Source organism: Chanos chanos, chromosome 15 (genome assembly GCF_902362185.1).
Source record: "Chanos chanos chromosome 15, fChaCha1.1, whole genome shotgun sequence".
In the NCBI taxonomy this organism is placed as follows: Eukaryota; Metazoa; Chordata; class Actinopteri; order Gonorynchiformes; family Chanidae; genus Chanos; species Chanos chanos.
The window spans coordinates 17,661,221-17,675,631 of record NC_044509.1 but is presented as its reverse complement, the minus strand read 5'-3'; the positions used below and the strand labels follow the sequence as shown (position 1 = coordinate 17,675,631).

The 14,411-nt window shown below is 43.1% G+C and overlaps 2 protein-coding genes across 2 annotated transcripts in view; both read right to left on the bottom strand.

Moving 5' to 3' along the window:
• Positions 1 to 213: 213 nt before the first annotated feature.
• Positions 214 to 9,764, bottom strand: zdhhc15a (zDHHC palmitoyltransferase 15a). The gene is made up of 11 exons (XM_030792303.1): positions 9,647 to 9,764; positions 9,307 to 9,333; positions 8,907 to 9,001; positions 6,855 to 6,975; positions 5,924 to 5,993; positions 4,998 to 5,030; positions 4,637 to 4,769; positions 1,825 to 1,957; positions 1,092 to 1,218; positions 509 to 609; positions 214 to 299 (listed from the first exon to the last, which is right to left on the bottom strand). The coding sequence occupies exons 1-11, from the start codon at positions 9,762 to 9,764 to the stop codon at positions 214 to 216; spliced, it is 1,044 nt and encodes a 347-aa protein (XP_030648163.1).
• Positions 9,765 to 10,157: 393 nt separating this feature from the next.
• Positions 10,158 to 14,411, bottom strand: part of atrxl (ATRX chromatin remodeler, like) — a 47,208-nt gene continuing 42,954 nt past the window's right edge. Inside the window, exons 32-36 of the mRNA XM_030792302.1 lie at positions 13,989 to 14,135; positions 11,311 to 11,388; positions 11,123 to 11,212; positions 10,810 to 10,938; positions 10,158 to 10,661 (exon numbers count right to left, since the gene is read on the bottom strand). Coding sequence (XP_030648162.1) covers positions 10,473 to 10,661; positions 10,810 to 10,938; positions 11,123 to 11,212; positions 11,311 to 11,388; positions 13,989 to 14,135 — 633 coding nt within the window. The 3' untranslated portion in view covers positions 10,158 to 10,472. The remainder of the gene's footprint in view (positions 10,662 to 10,809; positions 10,939 to 11,122; positions 11,213 to 11,310; positions 11,389 to 13,988; positions 14,136 to 14,411) is intronic.

Here is a 14,411-nt window from a genome sequence, read left to right as displayed (position 1 = left end):
CAGAGAGAGAGAGTGTGTATGTGTGTGAGTTTCCTTGCGTATATGTGCGTGTGAATGTGGGTGTGGGTGTGTGTGTGTGTGTGTGTGTGTGTGTGCGTATGTGTGTGAGAGTGTGTGTGTGTGAATGTGTGTGCGTGTGCGTGCATATGTGTGTGTGTGTGTGTGGGAGGCAGAGAGAGAGAATGTGAGAGTGTGGTAGAGTAACCCTACTCTTCATTGTATCTCACTTAAGTTAATGACACGGGGCAGGCGAGGATCCAGTTTTAGGGCCAGTGTGAGAACTGGAGTAAATTTAGTCTCTGTTTGAATAAGACACATGAGATCGAGGCCGCTGAGGTATGCATACACACGCCACGCTGACATAACACGTTCTCTCATGTTTTACTATACAGTACACAGGAAAACCTTTGGTGAGCTTAGGGGTGCGGGAATAAAGAAATGGTTTATTATAAAATCCACAGACAATTACATTACACTATCTGCTCTAGGTTTCTGCAAGACCACTTACCCACAATGCTCTCCTCTCCCAAATTCACATCTCCCCGTGCCGCTAGGGGACTGTGGGACACCATCCTCCTCCGTATAGGGAAGGCGTGACCGTCTCCCTGACTACAGACCAAACAGACATAAACAGGACCAATCAGAGCCCAGCACAGATCTGCTCAGGCCTCCCTAATACAACAGCCTTTTACAACCAGCCTGTCAAGCCAGACAGTCACACAGCCGAAACATTCACACAATCATAACTGGTTCAGCTCAAAACGATACAGTCACTCACCGCACAAACACTTTATCTTAACACACATTCACTTAACACACATTCACTTCTGTTTGATCTGGCTGATTTGTGAACACGTTTATCATTATTGTGTTTCTTACAATAAACACAAACATGTTCACAAACCAGCTTTGCCAAACACCAGGCTTCTGGTGGATAAGACTGAGGTAGGAGACCGTGGTTAAGAACCACTGCACTGGCCAAACGAGAAGGAACTCGGAGAAGAACAAATATTAGGAAGACTGACAGACAGAGTGAGAGAGTGTAGATTAGTGGGGTGTAAATGACTACTGGGCTTTGAATCTGTTCTGACCTGCTAAAAACAGGAAAGGGCCAAAGTCTTCTCTTCTCTCCAAACACCTGCATCACATTCCGCCGCACACCCACGTCAAACGCAGCTCCGTCCTGTCCGTCCCAGAAAAACGGAGCCGACAGCCACTCTGTCACACAGTGCATCACAATCAGTCTGACAGTCCCCTGGGCGTGGTTAATATAAACACAATATGAAACTATAAACAAGAGTGCAGGTATACAGAACCTTCTGGAAATACAGACACATAACACTGCGTGTGGTCTTACACTCACAGTATAGTGGTGTTACTGAGCGTGGTCTCACACACACAGTATAGTGGTGTTACTGAGCGTGGTCTCACACACACAGTATAGTGGTGTTACTGAGCGTGGTCTTACACACACAGTATAGTGGTGTTACTGAGCGTGGTCTTACACACACAGTATAGTGATGTTACTGAGCGTGGTCTTACACACACAGTATAGTGGTGTTACTGTGCGTGGTCTTACACACACAGTATAGTGGTGTTACTGTGCGTGGTCTCACACACACAGTATAGTGGTGTTACTGAGCGTGGTCTCACACACACAGTATAGTGGTGTTACTGAGCGTGGTCTTACACACACAGTATAGTGGTGTTACTGAGCGTGGTCTTACACACACAGTATAGTGGTGTTACTGAGCGTGGTCTTACACACACAGTATAGTGGTGTTACTGAGCGTGGTCTTTACACACACAGTATAGCTGCATTACCAAGTGTGGTCTTGTTGGTGGTCAGGAGCCAGCAGTGGAAGGCCAGCAGACAGGAGAGAGTCACAGAGAATAACACTGACACCAGCATCAGGAAGAGACTATGCAGCTTCGCTGAACTGTCGACCAGCTCTCCCTGAGAGAGAGACAGAGAGAGAGAGAGAGAGAGAGAAATTATAAGACATCTTGCAATGATGAAAACTGAAAATTCTCATACACACAAAAACATTATCCTGTACAAAAACACTTTAAGAGTGTACCCACACATACAAACATTAGTCTTTACATCATAGCAGGGCCTGGTGATTGATTGGTGAGTCCATAATCAAAGCCACTGCCCTTTTCCCTTCAAGAGCTGTTACCTACGGTCTTTTACCACAAAAGTCCCCCAGAGCGGATATCGGCCGAACTTCTTCATTAAGACAGACATTTCTATCTGACATTTAGTGTACACAACCTGACACACGCCCACATCATACTCTCTGTTGCACACACACACATATCATACTCACACACTCACCATACTCACATACACATATACATATATAATATACACTAACCATACACACATACACATGTATAATATACACTCACCATACTCACATACACATACACATATATAATATACACTCACCATACTCACATATACATATATAATATACACTCACCATACTCACATACACATATACAATATACACTCACCATACTCACATACACATATACATATATAATATACACTCGCCATACTCACATACACATACACAGTAACCATACTCACATACACATATACATATATAATATACACTCAACATACTCTCATACACTTATACATATATAATATACACTAACCATACTCACATACACTTATACATATATAATATACACTCGCCATACTCACATATACAATATATACACTCGCCATACTCACATACACATATATATATACACTCACCATACTCACATACACATATACACTCGCCATACTCACATACACATATATAATATACACTCACCATACTCACATACACATATACATATATAATATACACTCACCATACTCTCATACACATATACATATATAATATACACTCACCATACTCTCATACACAAATAATATACACTCACCATACTCACATACACATATACATATATAATATACACTCACCATACTCACATACACATATACATATATAATATACACTCGCCATACTCACATACACATATACATATATAATATACACTCGCCATACTCACATACACATATACATATATAATATACACTCGCCATACTCACATACACATATACACACTAGCCATACTCACATACACATACACATAGATAATATACACTAACCATACTCACATACACTTATAAGTATGTAATATACACTCGCCATACTCACATACACATATACATATATAATATACACTCACCATACTCACATACACATATACATATATAATATACACTCGCCATACTCACATACACATATATAATATACACTCGCCATACTCACATACACATATACATATATAATATACACTCGCCATACTCACATACACATATACACACTAGCCATACTCACATACACATAGATAATATACACTAACCATACTCACATACACTTATAAATATGTAATATACACTCGCCATACTCACATACACATATACATATACAAAATACACTCGCCATACTCACATACACATATACATATACAAAATACACTCGCCATACTCATATACACTAACCATACTCACATACACTTATAAATATATAATATACACTCGCCATACTCACATACACATAATATAATATACACTCACCATACTCTCATACACATATACATATACAATATACACTCACCATACTCACATACACATATACATATATAATATACACTCGCCATACTCACATACACATACACAGTAACCATACTCACATACACATATACATATATAATATACACTCAACATACTCTCATACACTTATACATATATAATATACACTAACCATACTCACATACACTTATACATATATAATATACACTCGCCATACTCACATATACATATACAATATACACTCACCATACTCACATACACATATACACTCGCCATACTCACATACACATATACACTCGCCATACTCACATACACATATATAATATACACTCACCATACTCACATACACATATATAATATACACTCACCATACTCACATACACATATACATATATAATATACACTCACCATACTCTCATACACATATACATGTATAATATACACTCACCATACTCTCGTACACATATACATGTATAATATACACTCACCATACTCACATACACTTATACATATATAATATACACTCACCATACTCTCATACACATATACATGTATAATATACACTCACATACACATATACATGTATAATATACACTCACCATACACTTATACATATATAATATACACTCGCCATACTCTCATACACATATACATGTATAATATACACTCACCATACTCTCATACACATATACATGTATAATATACACTCACAATACTCACATACACTTATACATATATAATATACACTCACCATACTCTCATACACATATACATGTATAAAATACACTCACCATACTCACATACACATATACATATACACACTAACCATACTCTCGTACACATACACATATATAATATACATTCACCATACTCTCATACACACATATATATATATATAATATACACTCATTCATACATATACACACACATTAGACTCTGTCTGTCTGTCTCTCACACACACACACACACACACACTGTGAGAGTACCCACCCAGACTGTGATGAAGGACGGCGCCAGAGTAGCGGCGATGAAGAGGCAGTACATCAGAGAGAAGAGGAGGAAGAGGAGGAAGAACTTGTAGTTGGAGAATCCCACACAATTATTCAACCTGGGTATATACAGACACACACACACATATATATATATACACACACACACACACACACACACACACACACACACATATATATATATATATATATATATATACACACACAGGACACACACACAACACAAACAATAATTACAGCAATGGTACAGCAATCCAATTACTATGCATTATTCTTTTTGAAAGAGATTGTATTGTTTTACTGGAGAGAAAATAAATTTGACACACCAGGGACAATGATGATCCATTTTCAGCACACACCTACAGACAGACAGTAAGAGAAAGAAAGAGAATTCTTTTATAATTCTCCTTTTGTCATCACCCTTGTTATGAGTTTATAGTCTGTGTAGTTATCCTCTGTGTGTTCAGGTTGGTGATGAGTGAGTGTGTGTGTGTGTGTGAATCATAGTCTATGTGTAGTTATCCTTTGTGTGTTCAGGTTGATGATGAGTGTGTGTGTGTGTGTGTGTGTGAGAGAGAATTACAGTCTAAGTGTAGTTATCCTTTGTGTGTTCAGGTTGGTGATGAGTGAGTGTGTGTGTGAGAGACAGAGAGAGACTGTCCTCCATCTCTGATCAGAGCAAAGTCATGAGAGAGTAATCTCTTTTTCAGTCATTCACTCTCTCACACACTCAGACCTTGAGTTTAATCAAAGGGAACATGAGCCCAATGGGAATGAGAGGATTTTTCTCCTCCACTGCAGCAGCATCCTCTGATTAACACGCCCCCCCTCCCACACACACGCACGCACTCACTCACACTCACACACACACGGACTCACACACACGCACTCACACACACACGCACGCACTTACACACACGCACTAACACACACACACACACACACACACACTCATGCACACACACTCACAGAGAATTCTCATGTTACCACTTCCCCTTCTCAGTGAGGGTGAGAGTCTGTAGAAACAACAGAGATGAACACACACACACACACACACGCACACACACACACACAGAGTTAGAGAAACCTAGCTCTGTTAGAGGATTCCTCCAGTTCACTCAAATAAATGTGAGCAGGCACTTCGGCTACATCCTCTAATTATCACATACACTCGCTCACACATGTGTGTCATGTTACTGTTTGGGCATGGGGAGATGTGTGTGTTCACACACACACACACACAGGTTCTTACGTTTGGCAAACAGAGCAGTGGTGGCAGCGGTCCGGTTTTATTAACTGGCAGCGATGACAGAACCTGATATCTGAAACACACACACACACGCGCACACATATACATACACACACACACAAACACACATGCACGTACACACGCACACACATGTGCACACATAGAGGAGAGAGAGACAGAGAGCAAATCTTACACACAGTGATTAGTGAACTAGGGAAGTTAAACTGTTGCAGAGAGAAACACCTGTGAAGAGTGTTGATACATACACACACACCCTGAGCATTTGTTAGGAAGAATATCCCTGTTTTCCTCCCAGAACACTTCATCTTTTAGTCATAGTGCCCTTAGGCTGAGGACCAGATCTCACAGGCACACACACACCAAACACACACACACACACTCCTCTGGTACGCTAATTAGCAAAATGGAGAGGATGGAGTTCTCAGTTTATCAGGTTATTTGGTAACACACACACACACACACACACGAGACACCCTGTTGTTTCCACACATCTCTCCAACAGTGTGTTTAATACTAATTATCCAAAACCAAAGGTTCAGTCAACTTCAGCTAAAACTATTACAACACACAGACAGCACCTTACAGATGTCAGCAGAAGCATATTAATTACTTCTAAGTTCTACTTGTGACAAAAGTAGGATCTAAATCGGCTGTTATGTTTCATGTTGTTCTTTTGTGGAGGGGGGTTCTCACATATTCCTGTTTGGGTTATTTAAACATTTCCTTAGATATTTAGCATTTGTTTCTGAGATGTTTAGGGATTTGTTTCTGAGGTATTTAGGGTTTGACTGAGTTGTTTAGAGGTTGTTTGAGATGTTTAGGGGTTCGTTTTTGAGATGTTATGGGGTTGTCTGAGATGTTATGGGGTTGTCTGAGATGTTAAGGGTTTGTATGTGCTGCTGAGTGGGCCCACCTCCGCTGGCAGAGCGCATGTGAACCGGAAGCTTCTGGGATACCTCCTGGAGGACGTGACTCTGGCGGTCTCCTGACCCCCATGCCTCGTAACCTTGACATTCTGAGACTGAGAGCTGGAACTGAGAGGACAAACCTACAATAATCACTCATCCACAGAACAAAAGGGAGCTTTCAGAGCTGCTGAGAAAGTTCTCCTGTCCTCCCTGGGTCTGTAAAGCAAGACCAGGAGCCTGGGGGAAGGGAATGGGCTGCCCGTTCACCAGAACCCTCCATATGTTCCCACAACCATACATCTCACCACAATCACAGGTTCTGGACAATCAGACATATCATAACAGCCACAGGTTCTGCAGTTTCTGGCCTTCAGAACTGGGACTGTCGTGAATTGACCATTCGTGGTAATAGTGACTGTGGTAAGGGTGACTGACTGTGGTAAGGGTGACTGTGGTAAGGGTGACTGTGGTAACGGTGACTGACTGTGGTAACGGTGACTGACTGTGGTAAGGGTGACTGACTGTGGTAAGGGTGACTGACTGTGGTAAGGGTGACTGTGGTAAGGGTGACTGTGGTAACTGTGACTGACTGTGGTAACGGTGACTGTGGTAAGGGTGACTGACTGTGGTAAGGGTGACTGACTGTGGTAAGGGTGACTGTGGTAAGGGTGACTGACTGCGGTAAGGGTGACTGTGGTAAAGGTGACTGACTGTGGTAAGGGTGACTGACTGTGGTAAGGGTGACTGACTGTGGTAAGGGTGACTGACTGTGGTAAGGGTGACTGTGGTAAGGGTGACTGACTGTGGTAAGGGTGAATGACTGTGGTAAGGGTGACTGACTGTGGTAAGGGTGACTGTGGTAAGGGTGACTGACTGTGGTAAGGGTGACTGACTGTGGTAACGGTGAATGACTGTGGTAACGGTGACTGACTGTGGTAACGGTGACTGACTGTGGTAAGGGTGACTGTGGTAAGGGTGACTGTGGTAAGGGTGACTGTGGTAAGGGTGACTGACTGTGGTAAGGGTGACTGTGGTAAGGGTGACTGACTGTGGTAAGGGTGACTGTGGTAAGGGTGACTGTGGTAAGGGTGACTGTGGTAAGGGTGACTGACTGTGGTAAGGGTGACTGTGGTAAGGGTGACTGTGGTAAGGGTGACTGTGGTAAGGGTGACTGACTGTGGTAAGGGTGACTGTGGTAAGGGTGACTGACTGTGGTAAGGGTGACTGTGGTAAGGGTGACTGACTGTGGTAAGGGTGACTGTGGTACGGGTGACTGACTGTGGTAACTGTGACTGACTGCGGTAAGGGTGACTGACTGTGGTAAGGGTGACTGTGGTAAGGGTGACTGTGGTAAGGGTGACTGTGGTAAGGGTGACTGACTGTGGTAAGGGTGACTGTGGTAAGGGTGACTGACTGTGGTAAGGGTGACTGACTGTGGTAAGGGTGACTGACTGTGGTAACGGTGACTGACTGTGGTAACAGTGACTGACTGTGGTAACAGTGACTGACTGTGGTAACTGTGACTGACTGTGGTAACTGTGACTGACTGTGGTAACGGTGACTGACTGTGGTAACGGTGACTGACTGTGGTAAGGGTGACTGACTGTGGTAAGGGTGACTGACTGTGGTAAGGGTGACTGTGGTAAAGGTGACTGACTGTGGTAACAGTGACTGACTGTGGTAACAGTGACTGACTGTGGTAACAGTGACTGACTGTGGTAACTGTGACTGACTGCGGTAAGGGTGACTGTGGTAAAGGTGACTGACTGTGGTAAGGGTGACTGACTGTGGTAAGGGTGACTGACTGTGGTAAGGGTGACTGTGGTAAGGGTGACTGACTGTGGTAACGGTGACTGACTGTGGTAACGGTGACTGACTGTGGTAAGGGTGACTGACTGTGGTAAGGGTGACTGTGGTAAGGGTGACTGACTGTGGTATGGGTGACTGTGGTAAGGGTGACTGACTGTGGTAAGGGTGACTGACTGTGGTATGGGTGACTGTGGTAAGGGTGACTGTGGTTTGATGTGACAGTTGTGATGTGTTAGTGATGACGGTACCTCTGCAGAAGGAGAAGAGGGGCGGGTGTGTATGGATCGCCAATATGCCCAAGAAAACATCACAAAACACACATTGAAGATCAGCAGGTACGCCACTGTATAACACACACACACACGCACACACACACACATACACACCACACACACAGAAAGTCAGAGACACAAACCCAGACTCAGCATGCAGCACTGTTCTGAAGTATCAGTACTTAATGTCATTCCTTATGAAACCTGAACACTTATTTTGTGTTGACATTAAAAAAGTTGTAGATATATAAGTACTCGTGTATATATATATATATATATATATATATATATATATATATATATATATATATATATATATATATAACAGGATAACCGTCACTCTGAACACCATATTAATCGTGAAGTCGGTCTTTACCTTTCTCTGCGGTGCTGGTTAGAGTAACTGGTGAAGAGAATGCATGAATTACACACTACACAATTACAAGGAATCTCATCTTTAGGAGATCAAAGAAAACATTATTGTCTCAGTATGAAGCAGAACAACAGTACTGAACGTTTGGTTAAATACTCAGGAGATTACAAGAAAATACATCGACTGAGAGTTGCACGGCAGACCTCGAAAACCGACCCGTCAGACTTCTTCAAATCTACGCGGTAAAAACAGCCTTGAAGCTATAGTAGGCTGGACATTACTGGACTTTTTCCATCGTGGAATGGTAAAATCATTTACTATGGATCAGTATCAGTATACTTACAAAGACAAAGGTGCATGACATACGCATAATACGACCACAAAATAACAGCCGTTACGATGAAGACGGGAAGCCATGACAAGATGCGCAAGCACCGGCGAAGCGAGGCAGACAGGACCATAACCGCACAGGTACCGTAAGAGCGCGTTTCCCAGAGCCGTATGTACCCGGCGAAGGCGCTCTCTATTCCCGCAGAGTGAGCGTGTAACGTGTGGAGTGACGGGCAGGTCAGGCTTGCATATGGAATGACGGTGGAAGAAGATACCCGTTGAAATCTTGAGGGGACACCCCCGACGGTAACAGTGACAGCGAACAGCACTTTGAATAAGAATGATAGCGTCTGGCTCCTTTTTATTCGGTAATAAACAGTAGTTTAACCGTCCCGATCCTCCTAATCTGTCAAACACCCCCAGAGCCGATGACAAAACCATGGTAACAGCTTGTGCGGTATATTTTTTTTATTAAAGAAATTCTTTATCCAAATGCAGAAAAATAAGTATAATTCATACATCCACACACTGTCTTTTCCCCTTGCAGCATAGTGTCAGGTTAAGTACTTTAACACTGAGGTAGATAGACAGAGAGAGAGAGAGAAAGAGAGAGAGAGAGAGAAGGCAGTAATAACTTAATGACAACATTGGCTCAGTCGTTGGCACCGTTAGAATGCTGACCCAGGGGCGCTGAGAAGAAATACATTCATTCACTCTCACGTTCTCCCCGTGATGCAGGCAAGTCTCCATAAAGTGCTAATAAACAGTGATTTAAGCCAAATCTGTTTTTAAGCCAATCCGAGCTACATGAGCAAGGCTAGGGAAGAAACGTGAGTGGTTTACAGCAGGTCAATCACAAAGACGTCTCTGTGGGCCTTTGGGGTGCTGGAGGGAGGTGAGGTGACTGTTCTGGGATCAGCAGCAGTAGGTGGTTTGTGATTGGTTGGCTGTGTGATGGCGATGGGCTGGGTGCCGTGAGAGGCACAGCTTTTCCTGCTGGACAGAATCTTCTGAACGTTTACGATGAGCTGAAAGAAGAAAGAGTGACAGACAGCTATTTGTTATTCCTGTAGCAACTCCTGGAGGTGTGTGTGTGTGTGAGAGTGTGAGTATGCGTGTGTGTATATGTATGTATGTGTGTATGTCTGTGTGTGTATATGTGTATATGTTCCATACTGTTTGCTGCTCATTGAGCTTCTGTTGGTAGAGCTCTTCTCTGCTTCGCTGCTCTTTCTCTGCATTCTTCAGACAACTCACAGCCATAGGCAGGGCCTTATCTCTGGTCAGCCCTGGGTTGGCTTTCATCTGAACACACACACACACACACACACAGAGCGATAATCACAACGCTGAGACTAGTTATGCCTTTTCTCCAAGCACCCACAAATCACACACACCAAATCAAACGTGCATGCGCGCAAACATACACGCACACACCAAATCAAACGCACACTCGCACGTGTGCACACACACAGACACACATACTTACCAGATTCTCAACATGCTGTTCAAGACTGAAGGATGGGATAATTCTTTGTAGCAAATCCTTCAGACCTTGACGATTTTGCATCAAGAGCATCTATCAAACACATTTGTACAAGATTAGCACAATGTAACACTACACTACACACACACACACACAGAGAAAACCAGTTAATAAGAATCATCAGTGTTTACCTCCAGCTCCTCATTGGTCTTCCTGCAGAGACTTGCGAGAGAATATTTGCTTAAACTGGAGTGCTGATATGTCTGGTTCTGGCTCAGAAACACACACACACACACACAGAGTCAGTTTATGGGCAGAGCTCTTGTGGAGATGCAGTTGGCTGATTGATACAAGAGAAGGAAAACAACACGATTTACCATAGCTTTATTGGTATTGCATCTTTTACAGTTTTACAGTGTACCATCCTTACTGAATGTCCATCTGGACTTACAGCTTTGGATGTGACGTGTGTGGAGTGTGTGTTTATGGTGTGGAGTGTGTTAGTGTGTGTTTATGGTGTGGAGTGTGTTAGTGTGTGTTTATGGTATGGAGTGTGTGCATGTGTGTTTATGGTGTGGAGTGTGTTAGTGTGTGTTTATGGTATGGAGTGTGTTAGTGCGTGTTTATGGTGCTGAGTGTGTTAGTGTGTGTTTATGGTGTGGAGTGTGTTAGTGTGTGTTTATGGTGTGGAGTGTGTGCGTGTGTGTTTATGGTATGGAGTGTGTGCGTGTGTGTTTATGGTATGGAGTGTGTGCGTGTGTGTTTATGGTGCTGAGTGTGTGCGTGCGTGTTTATGGTGCTGAGTGTGTTAGTGCGTGTTTATGGTGTGGAGTGTGTTAGTGCGTGTTTATGGTGTGGAGTGTGTTAGTGCGTGTTTATGGTGTGGAGTGTGTTAGTGCGTGTTTATGGTGTGGAGTGTGTTAGTGCGTGTTTATGGTGTGGAGTGTGGTAGTGCGTGTTTATGGTATGGAGTGTGTGCGTGTGTGTTTATGGTGTGGAGTGTGTGCGTGTGTGTTTATGGTGCTGAGTGTGTTAGTGCGTGTTTATGGTGTGGAGTGTGTTAGTGCGTGTTTATGGTGTGGAGTGTGTTAGTGCGTGTTTATGGTGTGGAGTGTGTTAGTGCGTGTTTATGGTGTGGAGTGTGTTAGTGCGTGTTTATGGTGTGGAGTGTGGTAGTGCGTGTTTATGGTATGGAGTGTGTGCGTGTGTGTTTATGGTGTGGAGTGTGTGCGTGTGTGTTTATGGTGCTGAGTGTGTGCGTGTGTGTTTATGGTGTGGAGTGTGTGCGTGTGTGTTTGTTTTGTACACTATGTGTGGGTGGTGTGGAGAGTGCATCTGTGTGTGTTAAGAGTGAAACAAAAACAATGATATGGGGATATATTGTGATAATTCCTTTTGTGGGACATTATTGTGCCAGGGTTTGGATTAAATGTCCAGGCACCCTTAACAGACGTGTGTGGAGTTACGCCTCTTCCCAGAGTGTCATTATTCATGGCCTCACATGGTGGTGCTCACACAGGGACGAGGAGAGGGTAAGGACAGTAACTAACTTGTGCTGAAGAGGAGACACTAACAATAACACTGGCACAAAGAGAGGACAAGGAGAAGCAAATCAGAGGCATCAACTTTTCGGCCAAAAGTCTGGTCCCACTTTGTCGAGTCTGTTCGTCCAGTTAGTTAGTTAGTAAACTATGAGATCTGCAGGAAACGTCTAATGAAAATGAAATTCAGAAACATCCTGTGGTGTCCCTGCAGTGTTTCCATGACGTTCCAATGGAAGAAGATGGAAATCTTCAGACTTTTCATAAACAGTCAGGCAACAACAAAAATGTACAGCCACCCCGGTCGTTACCATCATGATCTTGTGGTGAAACCAACAAATGCCACAAGCCTAACGACAGAGTAGGCTACACCTGGAGAACCTGAGACCTGAACCTCACTGCATGGCGTGCCCTGAAACCGAGCGATGTGCCGGGTTCCAGTGGAACAGTGCTTTTTAACATGGCTCTCCCAGTTTCCCCAGCAGCATTCAGCCCTCTGGACTGCCCTCATCTCCCCAGGGAACTTCACTGGACACTGTTACTGATGTGTAGTCAAAGACTTATATGTATCTGATTTGTGTGTATTATATAGACTCCGTTTTAATAATGTGATTGTGAATTATATAAAATATTAATTCATAACTGTGATGGTAATGTTATGTGGCTCTGTTGTAGTTGAGGGAAACAGAATTTGAATAATAATGTTGAGAAGTATATAAAATAGACATTTTTAAATGTATTTAAGTACAGTTCTGTTCTTCGCTGCGAGAAAGAGTCTCTGACATCACCCTAACTGAGACGGGCATCTCAGATGCCAGTGAGGCTGGGCTAGCTCCCAGGCCACTGCTGAGAGACTTCATTTGCACAGACTGAAAAGATATGTCTTTCTATAAGGCAGCTTTACCCTCCCTCCGCAAAGTTCAACTCAAACTCTTCTGCTCTCCCAGAGCTTTACTGTTAAACAGTGACATGCGCGAACGCGTTGCAGTCAGCGTGTGGGTTAAACACATTAAGACTATGTGCTTTGTTTCACATTTTTCATCTCAGTGTATCTAAAGTTCTGAGAAACTAAAATCACGACAAAACAGTGAATAAATATAATATGTAATTGAATGCTGCTTTTGCAAAAATTATTTTGATTTTTGATTTTCAGTTAAACAGATAATGTGATATATCAGAGAAGACTGTCTTGCAATACACTGTAAATCGCCTGTATCTCGATATTATCATTATTGTGGGCATTGCAATATCGTATAGAACTGTATCATGTGTATCCTGATGATATTGCACGGCCCTCCCTGGGTGTGCCTGTGTGTGTGTTTAAGTACCTTCTCTGCATGGTACTCTGCCCATGCTGCTCTGCGCTCTTCCTCACTCAGCTCCTCATCCTCTTTGTGGTCCAGTAAGGAATCATGCTCATGGTAACTAACAATGTAAGACCCGCACTTCTCCAACAGGGCAGCCAAGATCGAGTCCTGTAATAAAAACATACATGCATATGAGCACATGCACGCACACACACACAGGCACACACACATGCACACACAAACACACAGGCACAGGCACACACAGACATGCATGCACACATAGACACACAGCAAATAAAATGCTTCAGTTTCAAGAAAGACAAACACCGAAAAATAGAGTGTGTGTGTGTGTGTGTGTGTGTGTGCTGACCTGTAACAGTGTGGTGGTGTCGGCCGTGTGGTCAGATGCTGGTTCAGGGTGGAAGCGGTACAGGTCACTGAGCT

Coding starts and splice junctions, on each gene's coding strand:
- zdhhc15a (XM_030792303.1), bottom strand. CDS start 9,764: ATGGTCCTGTCTGCCTCGCTTCGCCGGTGCTTGCGCATCTTGTCATGG. Junction 5,994..6,854: donor CATGCGCTCTGCCAGCGGAG/GTGGGCCCACTC, acceptor TGTGTGTTTCAG/ATATCAGGTTCTGTCATCGC. Junction 300..508: donor GGGAGAGGAGAGCATTGTGG/GTAAGTGGTCTT, acceptor TTATTCAAACAG/AGACTAAATTTACTCCAGTT.